Source organism: Falco naumanni, chromosome 14 (assembly GCF_017639655.2).
Source record: "Falco naumanni isolate bFalNau1 chromosome 14, bFalNau1.pat, whole genome shotgun sequence".
Taxonomy (NCBI): Eukaryota; Metazoa; Chordata; class Aves; order Falconiformes; family Falconidae; genus Falco; species Falco naumanni.
In genome coordinates this window covers 23543213-23565742 of record NC_054067.1, presented here as the reverse complement: position 1 = coordinate 23565742, position 22530 = coordinate 23543213, and the positions used below count along the sequence as shown (strand labels likewise).

Sequence of the window (22530 nt, the reverse complement as noted above, 5' to 3'; positions counted from 1 at the left end):
AGGTGGTTTCACCTGTCACTCTGCAGCATCATCTCTCAAGCTCAGTGATGGCATTTCAGTGTAGCATGAACATCGCAGCTGTGCCTATTGAAAGATCAAAACAGTTCAGCTGGAGCTGACTAAAATAACACTTTTTTGTTACACACATGCTGCATGACCCTTAGGCTCCTCTCACTGCCCACTGTGAGCTGTCACGCACTGTAAAGAACAACATCCTTGGTATATACCACAGTGGACAATAAAGAGGTGTGGAGCCCTGTGTGCCATACCCAGGTATGGGATAAACCTCACAGGTCTCCTTAGGCCCTCAGTGTGGTGGAGAGCCCCTCTGCTCTCCTGCGCCACAAGTCCAGAGGGATGTAGTTCTGGATTCTCTCATTACCTGTGTGAGCATTAACTCCTTTCTGACTTGTGCCGAGCTCCTACTCTCAGAGATGTTTTGCTGCAATGAGTCCTGTGTGCCAACCGCCTTTTTCAAACAAATGTTCATCTCTTTCCCTGACTTCGGTTCTGCTCCCACTTTCATGGCAGCTCCCCGGGGTCAGGTCTTATGAGTCAGACTGGGACTGGGGCTGGTCGTGGTGCTCCCACACCACCAGTGTTGGGACAACAAGAAGGTGAACTGCCTGCTGCATTGCAGCTGCTTTGCTCTAACAGCATCCGTGACCATTTGTCACACTGTCCTACCTAGGCTTCTTTCACTCATAAAATTGCCCAGAAAACAGCCGTAGCCGCTTTGCAAGACTGGTTCTTCTCTCCGTCTCCTGAATGATTCCCTCTTCCTTCCACCCCACCCAGTTGCTTTAACATCCACTTGCTTTAGGAGACACTCTCTTGCAGGGCTTCTGGTACTTGCGACACTCCCCAGAGGAAGCAGGCAAGCCAAAACGTGTGGGTAAAAACGGTCCCCTGCATCTTATTTCAGTCAGAGGACAGCTGATCTCTGACTCTTGGTGTTTGCACTGCCAGCATGACTGAGTGGTGGGTTGGTTTGGGGTCTGCTGGTGGTCTGCTTTGGGCCACTGCCTGCCACGAGGAGAGGTGGCTGCCCTGGGCAGCCTGCTGGCTGCTGTGTGGGAGGGTATGGGGGGGCCTTTTAGCACTCTGAAAGCTCCACTAATTAATCCTTTATGCTGTTTGAAGCCCATTGATTTGTGCACATGGCCTTGGGGCTTGATGGCAATGGCATGCGCCAAACAAAACAGCCACCCTCTCGAGAACCAACAGAGCTTCTAAATTACTTTCTCCTGCCTTGCGTAGCATATCTGTAAATGCCGGCATGCCTGGTTAATAGGTTCCACCTAACAGCAGTAGATCAATGCAATCTAAACTCAGCAGAAGTATCTAAAGATGGATGTCAGTAAAGGTGAGGAAGCAGAGATTTTGTCTCTAGGGAGTTGTTTTGTGTATCTACTGCTGTGTGTTGGTTTGTTTGTATAGGGTGTAAGTGGCTCCTCTGTGAACTGCATGCCCCTGCTGCTAAATCTCACCTTTTGCAGGGAAGACTGTTCTCTTGCTGAAACTGAAACACTGGAAGCAGAATTCAGTTGTTATATGGAGAAGAAACTATGAGATAGACTAAAGTCAACTTCTGGTGTGATTTCCAGGTTCTGAATTGCTTTAGGATAATTGCACGGGTTATATGCAGACAAATTCTACCTCTGCTCTTAAAAATGATCCCCTAAATGGCTCTGCCTTTACCTTTCAACAGAAAAGAACTGGGTGTTTTGAAGCAAAGGATGGAAGCACCAACAGCGCAGCCTCCTGTGGAACTTGGAGGAAAAATGGCGAGAACAAAGAAGAAAAAGCTGATGTGGAATTAAAACAACTTCAGATCCTGCCTGAGGTTTTCCTGCGTTTGCTACATGTAATAACTAGTTCTTCTTTCCAGCCTGCCTGTGGAGCTATTGCCCTTCTTGATCTACGAAGGAGTTGAGAGCCATGCAGTCCCAGACCAGCCCCTTTCCAAGGTGCCGGTTGGATCTGCTCCCCAGTGACGCCTTTGCCCCTGGGGAACCCATCACACCTTCCAAGCTCCCTCCAGATTTCTGCTTTAACGTGGTGTTTGTAATGGCAGCTGTGCCTTCACCAGCTTCCTAGAAAGTCAAGCAGCTGGAGGTGATGGATCACTTGCTACATCAGCTGGAGCTGTGATCCTAGCAGCCTCGAGCTGGGTGAAGACTCAGGTTAACCCGCCATGCCTCGCTTGCTGCTTCAGTCATACAGGTCACAGATGATGGGGTTTCTTGAGGAGTCTGACCATTACTCTTCCTTGGCCAAACTCATGTCAATCTCCCAAGCAACCAACAAGACCACCTTCAACTGGACAGACAGCAGCATTATTGAGTGGGAGAAATTTGCTGAGCTGGCTAAATACGAGCCAGAATCCCAGAAACCAATAGTGAAAGCTCTCCTGATTGTGGCATACTCAGTCATTATCATCATGTCTCTCTTTGGGAACATGCTGGTGTGCCACGTGGTGCTGAAGAACAAGAGGATGCACTCAGCCACTAGCCTTTTCATCGTCAACCTGGCAGTGTCTGACATTATGATCACGCTGCTCAACACGCCTTTTACCCTGGTAAGTGGCCGGCTGTGCTGTCCCTTCAGCTTTCAGGGGGGTCTCTCACAAGAGCGCTCTGCTGGGTGGTCACACCCTCGGTGCACACTCTTCTAGGGCTGAGGTGTGAACCCAACACAACCAAGTCTAATAGACAGCTCTGCCAGGCAAGTAAAACACCGTTCAGCAGCCTGTGGGCTCCCTTTGCTCTGTCAGACTGTGTCTCCTGAAAGGCTCTAAAGTCTCTCCAGGCGTGCCACCAAACCCCAGCAAGAGATTCCTGGGGAATGCAGAATTAAGTGCCTGGTTGAGCATGTACTTTTAATGTACATGCAGGAAAGGACTAGAGAGTCACACTTAAGACTTAGTAAGGTCTTCAGTGAAAGCTCTCTGGACCTGAAGGGGGATTTTGTGGCCAAACCATGGTCCAGTTTTTCGAAATGTAGTAGTTGGTATAATCAGAAAGTTATTACCGCTGTTCACAAATGGTGTTTATATGAATAGACCAGGAGGGCCGTGACAGCACCGCTGTTTAATCTGTGGGTTTTGAGCTTGTAAACTCTTATGTAATGTTTTTTCAAAATCCAGCATGGGTAATCTTTCTTTGGGTTTCAGGTGGAGCTGCCCAGCCAAGTGCCAGCTCAGGTGCAACCCAAACAGTTTCCCCGTGGATTTGTTTTCAGTACACTTGCTGGCTGTTGACCTGTTGTTTTCCTCTCAGGTTCGGTTTGTGAACAGCACGTGGATCTTTGGAAAGGCCATGTGCCACATTAGCCGCTTCGTGCAGTACTGCTCCCTCCACGTCTCCACGCTGACCCTGACAGCCATCGCCCTGGACAGGCACCAGGTGAAATGCTGCCCATCCGCCGGTCCCTTGCATGGCTCTCCCCAAGCCCTTGTCAGTCTCTGGCGAGCCATGGGTTCAGGGAGGCTGAATCTTGGGGATTAAACCCACATCCAGTGAGAATGCTCCAGAGCTAAATTCAAGGACGCCCCTCGTGTCTGGGGTAGGAAGGCTTGATGGACTCCTGTAGGCTCCCAGGTACAGGGCAGGGAGGGAAGAACCGAGTGGCATCGCAGGTTTCACAGGACACTCCAGACTTTCAGTGAAAAGCATGAGGACGCCTCCTTCATGCAGTTTGAAAAGAGCCAGGCCCAACCGAGCTGGTGGGTGCGGCAGGGCATGTTGGCTCAAGAGGCTTTGTTTAACATGGAGCATCTTGAAAGACAGCAGAGCCGACGCTGAGCGCAAAGTTTTGCTTCAGCTGTACAGGGAACTTTTCCAGGCTTTTACTTTGATACCCAAACCCCATAGAACACTAGTCTGTAGCGTCTTCAGCTTAAGTTCTAATTTAGTTGCCTGTTTGTTCTTTTTGCATTTATTTTCCCATTGGGCATTTGCTGTATCGTCAAGTTGCAGGGCAGTTGGAGTAAAAAGAAATTCTGAGACTAATGTCCCATGGTGTAACTATGGGACCAGTGCTGGACCAGCATAAAGCAGGGCGGCAGAGTGGGAAATCTCTGTTGGGAGGAGATTTCAGCCTGTACCCACCATCTGCCCACAGCCAGGCTGCCTCAGCTGCCTGCTGCAATGGACGCACCCTGCACTGCCCGTACAGGAGAGAGCGGGCGGCCCAGGCCACGCGCTGATCTCTAGCAGTCAGTCCGATATTGTCTTCCAGACTCTCAGGTTTTATAGGCTCTTCACCTTTTCATCCAACAAAGAAAATTTCGTAACAGGTGAGTTAATGCCTCAAAAGAGGGGAGAAGGGATCAGCTTCATAGGTTCAGCTAGAACACGAGACATTTCTTTACATAATTCATATAGATTAAACAAACATACCTGTAAGTGGAGAGACTTGTGTTAGGTATCTTTTATTCCTATCTAATGTAACCCACAATTTAAGGAAAACGGTCCTCACAGAACAAAATAGAGGAAAAAGTTTATGTGAAAGCACTTCTGAGCAGACCGAAAAGTTCAGCGTTCCCAATTTCACTCTAATAAGCAGGACATTTTCCTAATCATGACTGTCATTTTCTTAACAGCATTAAACTATGTCAAACAATGCCTCTGCTGTGTGCATTAGTGAGGGACTTTGCTTTCCCACGCGTAGGAGTCATGCTGAAGTCTCTGTTGCAGGTCATCCTGAACCCGCTGAAGCAGAGGTTGTCACTAACGAAGGGAGCACTGAGCATCTCCGTTATCTGGCTGATGGCAACGTGTTTCTCCCTACCCCACGCCATCTATCAAAAGCTTTTCCAGTACAACTACAGGTGAGTTATTTCCCCCTCCAAGCGAGCATGAGGCAGTGCGGCAGCCCTCTGCAGCCACGGCTGTCACGGTGAGAGCTGCTGGAAGAGCTCCCAGGCCTGGGGAGGGACTTCATGGGGTCGGTGGGAGTTTGTGCCTGGGTGAAACCTCGTCTTCCCGCACAGAGGCGTGGCCAGCTGGCGGAGCTGCCTGGCGCACTGCGGGGCATGCACGTCCCCAGGACATGGGTTTGCTTGTGCCACCTCCCCTGCGGCCGGCCGAGGGGGTGAGTCTCTGCGCCCAGCCACACGCCAGCGACAGGCTTCGGGCTGGGGCATGGCAGGGCCGAGGGACCGACCGCCGGTCTCACGGTACCATCAGGAGGGGCTTTCTCCCCAAAAGTCTGTTTTCTCCTGAGGGCCAAGAGGGAATTTCCTCTTCCCTCCTCGTGCTCACTCAGCTCCTTACACTTGAGAAGACCACATCTAGCCAGCTTGCTCAGACAAGGAGGAATGAGAGAGCCAAAGCTGAAGTTTGAAAAAGGAAGAAAATAAAACTCATAGTGTAAACATCTGGTACTGACATTAGCAAGACTGTACAGAAAGAACAGGGAGGAGAGGGCTGCCTTTGTGAGTCAGCAGGGCTGTGTACCCCAGGACTCCAAGGCTTCATACACTGGTTCATCCATTTTAGCTTCCTTGCATTTCATCCATCTGGATTTACAAAACAGGATCAGCCTTCCTTAAAGCTTGAGGCTCCTCTGCCTCAAAACCAAGAAAAGCAAACTGGAAACCTCCGCCTCTTCCTCTGCAGCGAAGGGCTGGTGTGAGGAGCAGTGCTTTGGCAGGGAAACGAAGCCATCTCAGTGTGCCTCCTTGCCATGCCCGGCAGGGACAGGAGCTCTTTGCTTGGCTGAGCACAACAGGAGCTATTAAACGGAGATGAAGTGCAATTTCACATCCATGGGAAGACTGCTGAAGTATCAGAAGGAAGAAAAGGTTCTGATCTAGAGGGGAAAAAAAGCAAAGGGGAAAAAAAAGAAAAAGCCTATCTCCCCCACTTCCAGCTGATCTAATGATGGCATTCATTGCTGGGAAGTCACCCTCTCTACCAGGGAGAAATAAAGAAGCAGAAGGTTTGGGTTGGTTTACCCTTGCAGTCTTCTGTTCCTCCGGCCTGTTCTGGTCCCCTTGTCCCCACCAGCCTGTGGACTGCTGTGACTTCTCCTGGCTAGAAAACAGCCCATGCTACACAAACCAGTGCTTTTTGTGGTGGTGTGTTACACCGCTGATGCCTGCATTTCACAGGAATGCCGAGCTTGATGCTGAAAGGATAATCTTACAGTGAACCGTATTTTCAGCTGGCGAGCAGCGTCCCAGGGAGCAGGGTAAGGAGGCAGCCATAGGCAGCAGGAGAAAAATTCCTGTTGTAGATATTGAGCTTCTGTATTGAGGACAAACACCTTTGCTCCTACAGCACAGCCACTTCCCTCCCATCAGCATGGCCAGGGGAGTGTGTGACTGCCTGCACGGGCTTTTTTATCGCTGTTTGTGTGCAAGGGGTTACACAAATCTGGAGTGCAGTCTGGGGCTTTGCAGCTTTTCCTTGTGCTTGTGATTGATTTGACTGAGAGATGCCTCTGGGGGGGATATAACATCTTCAACTGCTTAGACTTTGTAAACAAAGTGCTGGATTACTCCTCTACTTGCATTGCTTTGCAGCTGTGTTCGGGGTATTATTGAACAAATTGCTTATGAATGAACAAACACCACTATCTGTTTCACGGCATCTGTCTCTGTTCATCCTTTAGCATGGCCGGAGGAAACCGAGCCTCACATCGGCATGAGGCAGCTCAGCAATATAAGGACTTCCAGGACATGCTATTCTCATCCCTGCTTTCCATTGAATAAAAATTGTAGTTGTAATATGGCTTGTAATAGCTCTTGTAGGGCCAGGGGCTCCTGAGCATAGAATCAAATCACAGAATCATTTAAGTTGGAAAAGGCCTTTGAGATCATCAGGTCCAGACATTAACCCAGCACTGCCAAATGCATCACTAAACCTTGTCCCTAAGCATCTAATCTGTATGTTTTTTAAACGCCTCCAGGGATGGCAATTCCACCCCATCCCTGGTCAGCCTGCCCCAGTGCTTGCAGCAGTCCCACCAGGGAGCTGTTGGAGTTCTGGGGATGGGAGGACATGGGCTCCACCAGCACCAAACCGCCCTGCCTGCAGGGCACAGCAGTGCAGCCAAGTCCATGGCCCTACCACAACTTACCAAAACACAGCATCCTGCCTGGTTTTGCTCTCAACCAGCCTCTTCCCTGAAATAATCATAAGCCTCTTCTACAGCTCTGTGCCCCTCTCTTTAGTGGGTGGGAGGACAGGGGGCAGTGAGGGCAGCAGATGGGTTGTGATTACCTGCGGGCTCACGCTACTGCCTGCTCTGTTCAGATATGTTTTTAAGCTCCGCAAGCACCAAAGCACCACTCTAGGTCTCAGCTGCACTCCAGCACCAATGGCCACAGCCCAGACACCATCCTGAGTGCAAGGCATTCCCCAAACAGCCGATTCGGGGTGGTGAGGGATGTCCACCCTACTCTCACCCCGGCACTTCTGCTCTTTCCCTATGGCTTTGCTCTTCGTCTGTGGCAGGTTCGACCCCACGCTGTGGTGTCAGCTTGGGCATGGCGCTTACTTCCCCTGCCAGATCTGCGGCTGCTTTGGCAGGTGCCCTTTGGCAGGCAGACGGGCAGAGCTGCCTGCGGGCAGGGGCTGGCTTCACCCATGCCAGCAGTGAGCCAGGTCCTGGGGAGGAAAAGGTCAGGAGCTCAGTTCAGAAAAGATGATTTTTTTCCCTTCTGTGTCAGTTCCCCTCTTGAACAGCGTCTCCAGGGACCTCCATGGCAGTGCTCAGCAGAACCTTGCTCCCGTGCTTGTTGTCATCCCTCCAGCAGCGCATTCAGGCCCTGCTCACAGCCATCTGTCTGCAGGCACTCTTCTATCTGTGGCAGAAAAGCCAGCTCCAGAGGTTGGAAACAGGATATTAAAGATATTAATCAATACTGCAATGAATAACGCAGCTGGATGAGGACTAAAGTCTGTGCTGAATACAAGTAAGCAGAAGGCAAGGGTTGAAGAGAGAAGGGCAAAGTGGTGTAAGAGGTAGAAAAAGGAAAGAAAAGGAGAAAACTTCCACTGGAAATAAATGTATCAGTGCTGCTTTCTCCTAATGTTTCATCACTTCCAGTCACTTGCTGCAGGATGCAGAGGGGACGCAGGGTGTTTTGTGGAGGGTGCTGGGCTGCATCAGCTGAGAGCTGCTGCTGGCCAGAAAGTGTGAACAGAGCCTGGATCCACCGGGTTGAACATGACGGACTTCAGACGTGCTGTTAAAATGAGTTATCACATGTAGTTAAACTCCATTCTTTTGTTAATTTGCCATCAACAGTTAAATTGTCAGGCTTAAGTTAAACTTGAGTTAAGCACCAGGTTTTCTAATAATCACGCCTGTTATAAGAGGTGGCAATAAGGTTTTAACAGCCGCTCTCCTGAAAAGCTGACGGACACGGGATGGTCGGTACGGGGAGGAAGAAGTGCTGTCCGTGCACGGGGGTTGTTCTGGGGAGGAGAAGGCTGCCACTGCTGTGCCCATGTGCTCAGGGAAGGGGCAGATGCAGCCGGGTCAGTGCTGCTTTCACAGTGGCCCTTTTTGTAAGAGTGGGCCGTCAGAGGTGACTTTTGCCACATTAAGGGGACACGAGGGACTCGTTCAGTTAAAATCTGCTGCAGTTTCTAAGAGGAAACTCCAGTTTGTCTTTCTAAGGATTTCTTCTATCAGACAACACAACAGTCTAAGGAAAAAGAGATAACAATACACAGTGGCCAGTCCTATCCTCGGTGAGACCGACACAGAGAAGATCGTCAGACCACTCTCTGGGAAGCAGCGGTTTGACTGAGCTTTGTTTTGTTGAGCTGGGCATTATCTGCCTCCCTCTGCCTGTACAACACATCTGAGGAGGTGATTGTGGGTGGTGTGGAAGCCCCCCTGTGGTTTGCCAAACTGGCAGCACCCGTTTGCACGGCAGTGGCCACATGCCATGTATGTGTTTCTTTGTTTTCAAGGGAAGCTACTGTCCGGAGTTTGTGCCTCCCTGATTTTCCTGAGCCTGCAGAGCTGGTCTGGAAGTATCTGGACCTGTCTACCTTTCTCCTTCTTTACCTCCTGCCTCTGCTAATCATCACTGTCACGTACACACGCCTGGCCAAGAAGCTGTGGCTCCGCAATGCCATTGGAGACATCACCATGCAGCAGTATATCACCCACCACAAGAACAAGAAGAAGAGCATCAAGATGCTGATGCTGGTGGTGGTGGTCTTTGCTGTCTGCTGGTTCCCCCTCAACTGCTACGTGGTGCTCATCTCCAGTCTCGGCATCAAGACAAAGAACTCCCTCTATTTTGCCCTGCACTGGTTCGCCATGAGCAGCACCTGCTACAACCCTTTCATCTACTGCTGGCTGAACGAGAGCTTCCGCTCGGAGCTCAGGGCGCTGCTCTGCATGTGCCAGAGGATGCCCCGGGCTCAGGATGATGTGCTGCCGCCTGCAGTCACGTCCCGCCACGAGGCATGGATGGAGCAGGCCAGGCACAGGAAGGGACCTGCCTCGCAGACCCTATGCTCCACCAGGAACGCCCAGACAGCCAACACAGAGCTGTGAGCCGCAGGGCTGAGGCGGGTGGGCTGGATGCAGTGGGCATCAAAGGGCACCTCCCCACTTACCCTCAGGAACTGAATGTTGCTGCTCCGGTGTTCTACTACCGATTTTTGACTTGTGTCATAGCAGCACCCCCTTTATGCAATGCGGTGGGCACAGCCTCTCCGGCACCCTCCCTGACAGCTCACAGCTGCCCTGACCCAAGCGGCACCTATATATGCAGGGGACTCGAGGCCCACAGACGGCTTGATTTGCCTTCAGGGTTTCCCATCTTACTGCTGTCAGAGGCTGTGGGACCCATCGCTCCATCACAGCTTGCGCCGTCCCTTCTGCCCCAGCTCTGCCCCACCTCTGCCAGCAGCCAGCCAGCCCCGGCCGGGGGGCAAGCATGGCTGCGTGCGGGGCAGCAGCCGCAGCGGCCTCAGGCAGCACACAGCCAGGCCAGTTTAGTCCATGGAGATTTTCTTTGGGGTTTTATTATAAATATATTAATTCAGGAAATAAACCTATACCGGCACTAAACAAAAGGCCACAAAATATTTCATCAGGGCTGTAGCATTCACTAACTGAAGAATGAAATCACTGTGCATAATTACTAATTGCTGTAAAAGACTTTCAGGTCAACAACAGAATTGATTTCAAGAGGGAAAGCTTTGTTTATGGTTCTGGGAAAAATACCATTTAATTTAGCAATGCTTAGGAGGCAGGTGAAAAAAGGGGTGCAGAACAAAGGAAAGATTTAGCACATGAGAGAGAAGGGGGGGGCGGTATGTGGGGAAAGACAAGGAAAAGAGAGATTAAAGGCAGAAAGAAACCAGAATTGCTACGTGATTTCACAAGTAGTGTGGAGCAGTGGCTGGGCACTGGGGGGCAGGCACCGGAAGGACCTCCTGGCCTGGCGTGTCCCTTTCTCTCCATCATACCGTCCCTCTTAAAATCAGCACCAAGACCAGAGAAGCCAGACTTCGCCTAACAGCTTCCCTGGCTGAGATTGAGCAGGGGACTTCTGTTACTTGGAGAAGACACACAAAAGACAGGAAAATATTTATTACTTACTTACCCATCCAGGCTTTGGGTTGAGTAGTCGTAAGTCTTTTGCAGGAATAAAGCTACGTGTGTTTTGAGTCCTGACCACTCCTGGGTGATCCTTCAACACTTGGTGCTGGCGACTAGTATGTGCTGCGGTGGTGACAGAGGGGCTCTGGTACAGACCAGCCAAGGGGGTTCTTCTCTGTTCTTCAGACCTGAAAGTCCTAGGGAAACACTGTACTCATAGCAAAAAAAAGCCCAAACAAACTGCTTGGAATAAAAAAATAACCAGCGTTGATGCAGCCTCACCTTGAGTGCTGTGCATAGTGCTGGGCCCCACCATTTAAGAAAGATGTGAAGGCCTTTGAACGTGTCCAGAGGAGAGCAACTGAGCTGGTGGCAGGGTTGGAAGGCATGTCCTGTGAGGAGCAGCTGAGGGCTTTGAGCCTGTCAAATTGGTGCAAACCAAGTGATGGTTTTCAGCATTTAAAGGCAGCATGGCTGCTCAGGGTCAGGGATGCTCTGGGTCTGCCCTGGACTGAGCTTCTGCCTGGACAGAAGTGGGGGCCACTTGGGTTGCTGGTGGGGACAAGGACATGCTCCCACCAGCTTCCTGGGGGAGGATAAGACAGACCAAAGAAGGGAAACTAAGCATTGATTTCACCAGCCCCCTTCCCTCCCCCATTTGCACAGTGAGAAGGAACAGGAGAGAAAGGTGGGGAGGTCCTCACTTCCAGGCCGCTTGACCCCACTCCACCGCACCCCTGCACCTCGGGTGTATGTTGCACCATCTGCATGAAAAGACAGCAGAGCACCATGAGTGGCAGCAGCAGTGGGTGAATATGTGATCCCTGGGGCACTTCGCTTGGAAACTAACAATTATTTGAGTATGAGAATCTAAATCATCCATCAATTAATAAGGCAGACGCAGAGCTTGGCTAGCTGTGATTCATGGGCTTATTTGCTGTTCACAGTTATTCAACTGATTCAGACAGATACTTATGATAAACACCACTGGTGTCACCCGAAAACCATGCAGAGTTTAACAAAAACACTCACCTGAAATTTTATCCTGGACGAGCATATTCTTTATTTGCCATGTTTTATTGCCCCAGACAAAATTTTCCAGGGCTATTTGACGAACACCTGCAAAGCAAACACTTCACAGAGAAACAAGAGAAGATGGAAGATGGCATCATGCCCCTGCTGAGCTCTCTGCAATGGCTCAGGTAGCTGTGCGTGAGGCCAGAGCCAAGCAGCATCGCTGGCACAGACGCACAGCCCCAGGCACAGCCCCACAGTGCTCCCCGTGTGCCTGTCCACAGGTGCATGGTGCACTGTGCACACAAAACTCACACAGTTTCTAAAGAGCTGTTCCTATGTTTTCTTTCAATGTACATATTATGTCTTGGGCTTCTATGAAATAACCATAGCAACAACACTAACACTGCTATCTTCCACAAGAAATACAAAGCTATGGCTCTCGCTGTGATTCTGAAATGAAATCTATCTCACCGTTGGCAAATTCTGGGCGACGAGCCAAGCCAGGGATTATATTCCCATCCCCAGGGCTGGTTTACAGTGCAAGATGGATAGACAGAAATTTTCAGTAGTTTCTTGAGGTGTTTCTCCAAGAATACTGGTACACACTGGTTGCTAGTTTCCTCAGAAACAGCCAAATTTGTGGGGAGCAACCAGCAAACCTTAGGGTCATACCTGTCCATCATCCCTTCAACAGGAGAGCTGTTCTGGGAGCCCCCATCACATCTAATGGCTATGGGTGGGGTAGAAGTCTCTTAACCTTGTGTTGAGTCCATCTTTAATACCTCTTAGGTTGGTCTTTTTCCCTTCCTTCCTTTCTTCCTTCCTTTCTTTCTTTCTTTCTTTCTTTCTTTCTTTCTTTCAATGGCTTCATAATCTTTTTTTGGAGGAATCAAAGACCTCATTCCAAAGAAGTGGGTCTCTCTCCATACCCCTTGATCTTCTGCTGATCTATGTCATTAGCTGTATCTTGCTGTGAAGAATAACCTAGCTGGTTTTCTTTGGATCTGTCAATTGTAACATCTCCTCATTGCTAAATTTTTCTCCCCTAAATGGGCATGATGTAAGAGCTGACTGTATTGCATCTTCGTAATGGCTTAGCTATCTAGGCTGGTAATTATCAATGCCTGGGTGAGCCTGAAAGCCTTGCACGCTTTGCCCATCGCCTTGAGGCTCTTGTATCACTTGAGGATGCCCTGACTAACACAGTGGCACTCAGGCAAACTATAGGACGTACAGCATGAAGAAAAAAAAATAATAATAAACTGAGCTATGTTGTTTGATTTGAGCAAGGCACAGTGACTGAGGGGCAAGGGATTGCAGCTCTGCTGAACTGCAGGCGCAAGGCTTGCTGCCGCAGCCAATGGGCTTAGCCAGCCGAGGTTGGGAACAGAGAACCTAAGAAAGTCTGCTTTTGCTGAAACTGGCCAAGGCCTGAGCCAGCTCAGCAGGTAAACAGATTCTTAAACATTCATTAATTTGTCTTCAGACATGCTGCTCACTTGTGGGAATGGCTTCCTGAGTGGTGCCAGAGGCAGCCCAGTGACCAAAACCAACGAGACCAAGGGAGAGCTTCCAAAAATGGGACCACTGCTTCCCAGTGGGTGTTTTCCTCCCAGTTCCCAGGGGCTGTGCCCATGGGCTGCTGTGGGTTTTGTGCCCAGAGTCCTGCCCTGGCCAGGGCAGCAGGCAGCAGTGTGTGGGCAGCAGAAACAGCATGCTCGGCTCTCTGCAGCCCCATGGCATGGCAGCCCCATGGCATGGCAGCCCTGAGGCTGGAGGGCTGGACAGAAGCGTGGGGTGAAAGAGTCCCCCTGGAAGCCGGTGCCATCCAGAGAGCCCTGGTCCTGCTCCCGTGCTGCAGACCGAGCCGTTACCCCCTGTCTTTGGCAGCTGCGGCACAGCTCTCCCTGGCAGGCAGATGACTTGGATCTGTCCCGGGCAGGCAAAGCCCCAGGAGGCAAGACCCCGAGGGTGAATTTGGGGGGCAGATTATTAAAACACTGAGTTACCAGAAGTCTACTCCAAACTATTTCAGCACGCACAAATCAGTATGTGAAGATTCAACAGAGACATGTCTCAGTGATTAACAGCCCAGATTTATTAAGGTTAGCTCATGCCAAATGCATCTAACTGCCTTCAGCATAGCTGCTGATGAAGACGATAACAGAGAACACAGTGCAGGGGATACCTGAATTCCAGAGACAAATCCCCTTATATAGCCCCATCACATAATGAACAAAGAAACCACAAAATGCCAACTAGATTAACAAAAAGCAAGCAGAAAAATACCCACAATGAGTCAGAAAATTAGCTCAGGAAGGAGAAACAGAATACAATTATCATCAGTTAGCTCTTCAAGTGGAAAACAGTACTGAGGGGTTGTCCAAAGCATGCTGAAGGAATAAATGTCCTCAGTGAAATGCAGATCAAGCCCTGGGAAGGGGGAATATAGGTGGGTCCGTGTCAGAGACCATCCTCTTGCGCTGAGATATAACTCAGTAGATTGGGTCACTCCCAGACCAGGGAGGAAAAAGCCTGAACCTCTCCCAGGAGGCTTGGATGCAAAGGGCACACCCAGAATTAACACTTGGAAGATGATGAGCAGACACCCTCTGCCATGGGCAGCAAAGGAGAGCTGCTCTCTCAAGTCAGGGCAGATGGCTCTACCCTCTCACCGACTGAGGAGCAAACATGCCTGCCTCCCTCGAGCTATCACTCCTGCACTGCGGTAGGGAGAAAAATGCTTCTGATCTCCCCAGACTTTGGATGAAGCCCAAGCAGGAGTACTGACAGCGCACAGGCAGGTTTGTTGCACCAAGCACGATGCTGGAGTCAGCTCAGTGTAAGGTTTCAGAGCTTCTCACCAAGCTGCCCTGTCCCACCAGTGCTCAGCAGTAATCCCTACCCAAATTCCAGTATATATTCCTAAACTGCTCCCCTGAGCTTGATGCCTGAGCACTGCCAGTGCACATACCTTTTCAACGATGCCTGCACCACTCAGCTCAGTGCCGAGCAGGCATGCCAGTGGCAAACTCATTGCCAAGATGTGTTGGCAATGCCGCGTTTCGGATGTCTATGTTGGAACAGGACTGAAGCCATTTGGGTCACTGGCTGATGGCACGAGGCAGGAGCGTAGGAGCAGCTTGCCAAACACGGCTGCAGCTCTGGTGAGGGCCTGAGCGATGCTCTGGGTTGTGCTGGAGAGGCCAGGTAACAGTGGCGAGGAGAGGAGCCAGGCGGCACTGCCGGAGCAGGGAGGTCTGCAGTCAGCTGTGTCTGGTGTGCTGCAAGAGAGCAAACCTTCCTTAGGAGGCTGCTGGAAGTCTCCCCAGACAGCAAAGCAAGAGCACTGCTTGCCTGGCTACCCCCTTGCCCCCTATTTTTAACTTTGCCCCAGTAATAAGGGTTGAAGTAACACACTTGGCACTTGTAACAAGGTTTTGTTCTCCCATGAGCCCATACTGGCTAATAATGCCTTGTTCAGCAATGCCAAATCACATGAGGATGCTGCCCTCTGCAATGAGCTGGCAATTAAGATCAGCTGTCACTTATCAGAAGAGAGAGGAAAAAAAAATAGTAATAAACCCCCCTCCCAAAACAACAGGCTGAGTCCAGCAGAAGCCATGTGTCTGCTTTTACAGCACAAGTCTGTTACTTGAAGAGACTTTTCCATGTCAGACCTGATAAAAATCTCCTTGCCTTGACAGATAAGAACAGACAAATTACTTTATAAAATCAGATTGATGGACCATCTAATTTGTCTGCTAATGACAAAACCAACTGCTTTATGGAACACCATAAGGGGCAATAATAGGGAGTGTCCTCATCAACGGGGACATGCACTCAGAGCATGCCTTTGGGAGAGGCACCATGTCACATGTGCCCAGAAAGGGTCTGGCCCACAGAACAGCTGGGCACTTGCAGACTGGTATAAAAAGGGTAAGAAAAAAAAAAAGTGCAAAGGGACGACACTGGCAACACCAGCCTGCCTAATACCCCTTGTTACAGAAGCTTAAAATAGCACAGAAAGCCCGAATGTCGTGTAGTTTTCCATGATTTTTATTCTACATATTCTTGGAAACACTAAAGCTCTTTTGGAAACTTTAAGAGTTCTGATTTACAAGCTTTTATCTGGTTGTTCCTTTGAGCACTTACCATGGCAAGGCACAATGTCTGGTAAGTGAAGAGCACCGATTGTCTTTTCATTATCTTAGAACGTTGGCATGACAGCAAATGAATAGAATAGGAAATAAAAAACAAGCTGGGGAGCTAAAAGGAGGGAAGGGAGAGGGAAGGGAGGCTTTATACTAAGGTGTCGTTCACAGGAGCACATTGTGTGGGCAGCTGGACCCCAACAGAGACCTGTTCATCTGTGCAGGCAGCTGCTTTCGCCAGAGGCAAAGGTAGCTCTGGCAGCATTTTGTTCATCATCTTGTGCCATGGTGACTCCAGGTTTGGCACCAAGCGTGTGGAAACTACAACGGTCACACCATTTAATGGCAGCCTGGTGCCTGCTTGTGAAAGATGCTGAGATCTTCTTGGAGCTCCTGTGTGTGTGTGGGGGGGTGGTGGTGGTGGTGGTGGTGGTGGGCAGGGAGGGGCACAGTGTGTGTGTGCGGTGTGGACACAGTGTCTCATACCAGCAAAAATGGAGCAATCGTTGCTGCAGGTTGTGTGCTCACCGGCACGGGCTGCTGGTACCTCCGGGGAACCTGCTGCCAGGAGGTGAAAGCCTGCATCTGCCTTGGCCAGCAAGCGACAGCAAAGTGTTTGGGGATGTTATGTCGGGTTTGACCAACATATTCTACTCCAAAACCTTTACAAGACAGCTGTAAAGGACATGAGTGTGGGAGAATCAAACAGTAAAAAAGCAGGAAATTAAAGCTTCCCATGAAAACTGGCATTCTTGTGCCTATGCGCTCTGTTACAGGTATTGCCATTTTCAGCTAAATGTCAGCCAGATTAATGAGATCTTATATGTGTATGAAACACATTTTCCACTAACCTCATTCTTGGGGAAAGCATAATTCTTCCATTTGGAGTTTTCCAATAAGAACTTGATGTGGGTGAGGCAGTCAGAGTGTGGTAAAAATCCATGGAAGTTACTTCCATGAGGCAAAGTTAACCACCACGAAAACCAGAGCTCTTTGCTGGAACGCAGTGCTCAGCGCTGGCTGGAGCAATGGTGGGTGATGGTCAAAGGACGGTGTGGACCCACAGTGCTCACCGCTCTGCCACAGATGCCTCCTGCTTTCTCCCCTTGCAGTCCCACTGGCAACGTGAGCTTTGCACCCCATTTTGTCTGTCCTGCATCCTACCTCCCTCAGCCTCTCCTCCCTGCTCAGCTCGGTCAGGCAGCCACTGCTGTCTGCCTGAGCTGGGCTCGGCTTATGCCTGGCTAGTAACAGCCTAGTGGCCAAGCCTGAACCAATTTACCTACCCTTTCCAAAGCTGGGTTGTCAGAATTTTTTGTTTCGCCTTTGCATTTCTCCTGGTCATTGCAAAGGAAGGAGAGAGTGAGGGTGAAGGTGGGAGGAACTGCAGTATTTTCCTATTTGTTGTTTTAAGCGTTGCTAATATATTCTCTCCCTCCCTATACAAAGTGGAGGTTATGAGCCTTTCCTCCATTTCATTTAATTTATGTTTATATATATGTATGTGTGTATACATACACACACTGCGGGTGCTAGGGTGCAATCTCAGATACCCTTCTGTGGCATGTGGGACAGGAGTGCACCCCTGTTAGTGCCTGGGGTAAGGGGCCACATGCTTTGGGAGGACCCTCTTGGACACAACCAGGGTGAGAACTCATCGAGGACACAGAGCAGCTCACGACCAGCCCTACCCCCGGTGGAGCTCTGCCGGTGGAGCAGCCCCCACCATGGTCCTTGCTGCGTGCCCCGGGTCCTGTGGCACCCACCAAGCAGCATCAGGGCGACGCAGGACAGAGCCCCCCGGCTCGGGGTTGTGTCCGACTCGTCCAGCCTTTGGAGGTGGCTGGGGCAAATATCCCAAGGCATCGTGTGCTTGTTGCTCCTACTTGTGTTAAATTAACTGTAGGCAGCAAAAAATGATGAAAACTGGCCCTATTGTTGTTGGATTTGATTGAGGCATTTATTTGTAATCCAATAACTCCTTAAAATCAGTTCAGAGGGGTATGTGAGGGGGAGTTTGAAGAGGTATCGAATGGGTTGCAAAAACACTTTATTCTTTTGCTAAAACTCTGTTCCCCAGCGCAGCTACATTTGAATCCAAAATCAGCCCATTACCCGTTAGCATAATTGTCACACAGAAATGGGCTGGCCAGTCTCAAAAAGCCTCATTTACCACCAAGAGTCAGGGAAGGAATACAGGAATTTCACTGGGATAATAATGTATTTTTCATGGATAATAATAGTTATTGGCATCAGACTGTCCCTGAAGACAGAGTGAGTGCTTGTTTTCATCAGCAAGGCTTTATGATTGGAGCTGCAAAGTTTTGCCTTAAAAAATGAACTTCTGCTTGTTGCTTCCAGTTCGGTTCCAGTTAAGAGCATTTGCTGCCATTAATATCCTCCTAATCCTCTAAACACGAAGCCCAGTTTCCCAGCCCACCACCCACGCAGCCAGGGCAGCGTGACCTGAGGCGGGGGGGGGTCCACTCCTTTGGGCTGGGCGGGCAGGTGATGGCAGAGGCAGACCCAGGGCACGGGTGCTGCTTCGTCTGCCCAGCAAAGCCGTGGGGTGATGTTTGCCCGTGCTGCGCAGGTGACGGAAAGCCACCAGAGATGCTGATGCCCCGGATACATGCACCATGGAGCTTTTTAGCTGCTTTTTGAAAACTGCATCTGCGGAGTCCCTGTGGGTCAGCCCACCAGTTTGAAAGGTGAGTTTGGAAGGTAGAAGAAAAAGAAATTTCTGTCTCCTGGCAAACACATTCAGTAATTCAATAACATGCTGTAAAATGTGTTTTCATTCACTTTAATTGCCCTTGTGTCCTGCAGAGAAGCAGCAATACAAGAACTGTGCATGCAGGGGAAAGCTTGTGGAAAATACAAAATGTGAAAAGCAGAGAACAAACCGTAAAAAAAGTCATGTGTGGAGAAGAAGAGGAAAGTGGAGAAGGAAAGAAATTTGGGACTGGAAAGACAGTTCTCTGAAATGGATTTAAGTCTTCAGTTTTAACAACCAAAATTTAATTAACTATCCTCTAGCTGCTTATGCAGAGGAGACAGGAGCACACAGAAATTTGTGCAGAGTGGATTTAAAGGTTCAGTGCTGCAATTACTCTGTCAAAGAGAGCACGGAGGTGCGGCGGAGCAAGACGAGCCAAGCGGTAGAAGTGGTTTATTACGGCACTAAGTGCCGATGCCTACAGGGATGAGTAATGCCCATGTGAGGAACAGCAGCAGAGCACAGGGGAGCTGGGCATCACCTGGGCCTGTCCCTAATGATGTGAAAATGAGCTGAAACTTAATTACCGGCTTTCTCCTTGAGTTCACTCCTGTGAATCCCCTTCTCTCCCTGACATTGTTCCCCTGAGGTTTCTCCTCTTTCTTCCTTGTAGCAGATGTGCATGGGGAGGCTGGAGAGCAGAGCTGGACCCTCCACTGTGAGCAGCTGCTGCATTGCCACTGCCACCCCTTACCTAAAAGCCACTGCAGCAGCTGGCTGCCACCGCTGCTGTGTGCAGAGACACGGGCGATGCTCTCAGCACAGCCCTGGCTCTGCTCCCCCGGCCAGGGTCTGCGTGGCTGCAACAACCTGGCATGATGGGGCACCAGGCTGAGAGGAGGGACCAGCAGCACCTTCCTCCTCTCCTTCCCCTTCTCCGTGGCTGTCCCACCCTTGCGTCCAAGGACAGCCTGTCACAGGTGTTTGAAGGAAAACCTTGGAGGAATGTAGTTTCCTTGCTGGTGAGCCTCTAAGTCCAGATGTGGTTTGGTGCCCAGCTGCCCACCTAAATTCTGCCAGACTATTCATGCTGGGCAAGCAGATGTTAATGACCTGGCTTAAGGTACCTTCTACTGTCAAAAAATTGATGGAATGGTTTTCAACCCACCTGAAATGCACTCCAAACATTAGTGAGAGTCTCGTGTCACGTAATGGGATGTAATCAGGCATCTGTGTGTGCTAACGGAGCAGCTGTGCCAAGTTAAACCTCCGCAGGGTTCGCTCCGCTTGCTGCCAGTGGGTTTGCTGCCTCTCGTATTTGTGGTGGATCACCTTTCCTCAGAGCCTGTTGGCCTACGTTTAAACATCATAGCTTTCTATAGGGTATGGAAGAAAACGAAATGCAAGAGCAGGAAAGCTGCCCTTCCCAAGGTGTCACTGAGCACCTTTCACTTCTGCCATGTGCTGACCCCAGCTTGGCAGCTCAGCCAACCTCCCCCGAGGAGCACGACCTCCCCTCTTCTGACCCTTTCCTGCAGAGGAACGAGCAGCCTTCCTCTGCTCATATGGGGCCTCTTCCTGCCCTGTAAGTGGAATTTTTTGGTCTGTATTTTAACACCACATTGTTTTTAATCCAGATCACCCCACCCAGACCAAAGACAGACAAACAAACACAGGGTTTCAGGAAAAAGGTCTGTGAAAGCACTTGCTCTGTGCCTCCAGAATCTGCACAAGGGAAACCTTAGAAAGCTTGTCTGACATAACTGTTCACAGATCACACAGTCCTTGTTAGTGCAGGGCTCATTAATTAGCCTGGTACTTGCTGTAGGCTGCCAAGCAGGATCCGACCCAGAGCATTTCATTAGTGGGAACGTCTCCTTCAGCCTGGCCAGACCCCCCCACCAGCTCCCCTTAGCGACTCAGTGCTCACCGGGCCAAAGGATGTGCCCTCAGATGGCAGCTCCCGATGAGAAGGATGCAAAGACCCCACTTGACTTGCAATAGCACCTCAGCAGGTCTTAAAGTCTGCTCAGGGTTTACTGGTCTGCACAAGGACACAGGGTCACTGGTCTCCACCTTTGCAGTTACTTCATCAGGGGATGCAAGTGATGTATCTCAACACCTGCCCTGTTTCAGCCAAGTTCTTTAAAGCAAAAATCCATTGGTCAGGGATATCTGGCTTGGCAGGACCACTGGCTACAAGCTGTGGCTGCTGGGAATGGCAGGACACACGTCTGCATTCCTGCTCCAGAGACCAGCTCCTAAGCACACCCAGTGCATGTGCCTCATGTGGGCCAAACAGCATTTACTGGCATCCTCCTCTGGAACCGGAGGCTTGTCAGGCAGTCGGCCCGTGTGCTCTGCATGCCTTTGTACAGCTTTGCATCCCAGCTGGAGACGTTCCTCCCGGAGGCAGCTGAGGTGAGGACCATGTATACCCCAGCATCTTAACACGCTGCCAGCGTCTGCAGGCTGTGGCTACTGAGGCACCAGGAGCTGGAGAGGCAGGAGTCAGCCTTGCTCTGAGCGCCTGGCAGCTCGTTTCAACCCCGCGCTTCTCTGCTTGCATGGAGCACACACATTCCTTCTGCCAGCTCTGCCCACATGTCTGCCTCTTATCACAGCGCTAGGAACAGCAGTCGCAAGTACTTTGAGGGGAACATGGTTTGTCATCTCTCCTTGTGCATCAGCCAAAACTGAGGCGAGACCAGACAACACAAATGCTCTGAGGCAAGGAGCAGCGCAGGGTGTAAACCTCTTGTTCACAGGGAGCTCCTGGTTTGGGTGGAAGCATCTGCTTTGCATGGGAGTGGTCACCCCAAGGACTTCTCCTGAAGAGCAAACCCTTGAGGTAGGGCCAAACCCACCCACACCTTACCTACTGCAGTGTGTCCAGCCCTCAGACACCAGAGAACGCAAAGTCCTAGGCGCTTACAGCCCTATAACCAGTAGTCACTGGAAGATAAGGCAAGGCATACTCCAAATTCCCATCCCAACAGCACGCAAGAGGCTGCTCTCCCAACAAAGATGCCTCCAGTACTCTCACCCAAAGGCAGCCTTCCTGCAGCCTGCCAGCAGCCTCAGGCAAGCTGCTGGGCATGGGCTGGGCTCACAGCCCCAGGCCCAGCCTCGCCTGCGGGAGGGCTGGGGTGCTCCCCAGCCTCCAGCACCTCTGCCTGCACCATCCACCTGTGGTTTCATTTGGGGCTTGGTACAGGCAGAGGCATCAGGATCACTTCCCCCTTGCAGACCTTCAGTAAGGCTGGTTGCCCTTGGTACAGCAGCAAGTTCATTGCACTATTAACCTGGAGTGCTTTATTTCTAGCATCTGTGGAAACAGAGGCTTCATGCACCCAAGGAGCTCCATCGAAAAGGCTTCTTTGGAAACCATGCATACTCAGCACCTTGATAGATACTATGGTTTTGCATTCAGTGATGAATGTCTGGTTCTTCTGGGCTTTATTTCAGAGGCTTCTTTATGCATACCTATTGTATTGCCTTAGCAGGAGGCACAGCTAGCGAGCGATGCAGGACTGCCCGCAACAGCATCACGTGTGGGTGTTCTCCACACTAGCAACGAGCTATAGCACTACAAGCACGTATAAAGCCTGCAAGAGTTTGGACAAGTATAACAACTTTAATTAGAAAAAAAAATCATCACATCCTTCATTCTAATAAGTATTTTAAAGAACAGACCAAATGTAAGGGCATGAACAGACTTAATAAGCACTATAATTACCAAGCTTCAACAACTGTTCCACAGCAAAGCTTCAGGAACCGGAGGTCCTTGGGCACCATTTACGGGGTCTCTGCCTCCTACCCAGACCACGCAACAACCCCCCACCCTGGGATTCGACCCTTCTGAAGATTAAGCCTGCAGAAGAAATAGGCAGCTCGTGGGGAAGTGGCCACAGGCCACGGCCGCTCCTCTCTAGCAGCACCCAATTAAGCCTTTGCTGCCCCGTTCCCACACCAGTGCCATGAGGCTGACTGACTCAGCTGCAACAGCATCGCTCTCTGAGATGCCTGCCCCTCCCAGACGTCCCCCTCTGTCAG

At 50.5% G+C, this 22530-nt stretch overlaps 1 protein-coding gene across 1 annotated transcript; it reads left to right on the top strand.

The window, feature by feature from the left end:
* Positions 1–1718: 1718 nt before the first annotated feature.
* On the top strand, positions 1719–10652 carry LOC121097665 (probable G-protein coupled receptor 83). Its single transcript, XM_040614845.1, has 4 exons — positions 1719–2581; positions 3282–3407; positions 4701–4834; positions 8937–10652. Exons 1-4 carry the CDS (start codon positions 2198–2200, stop codon positions 9529–9531), a joined length of 1239 nt encoding a protein of 412 aa, XP_040470779.1. The 5' UTR covers positions 1719–2197; the 3' UTR covers positions 9532–10652.
* The last annotated feature ends 11878 nt before the right edge of the window (positions 10653–22530 follow it).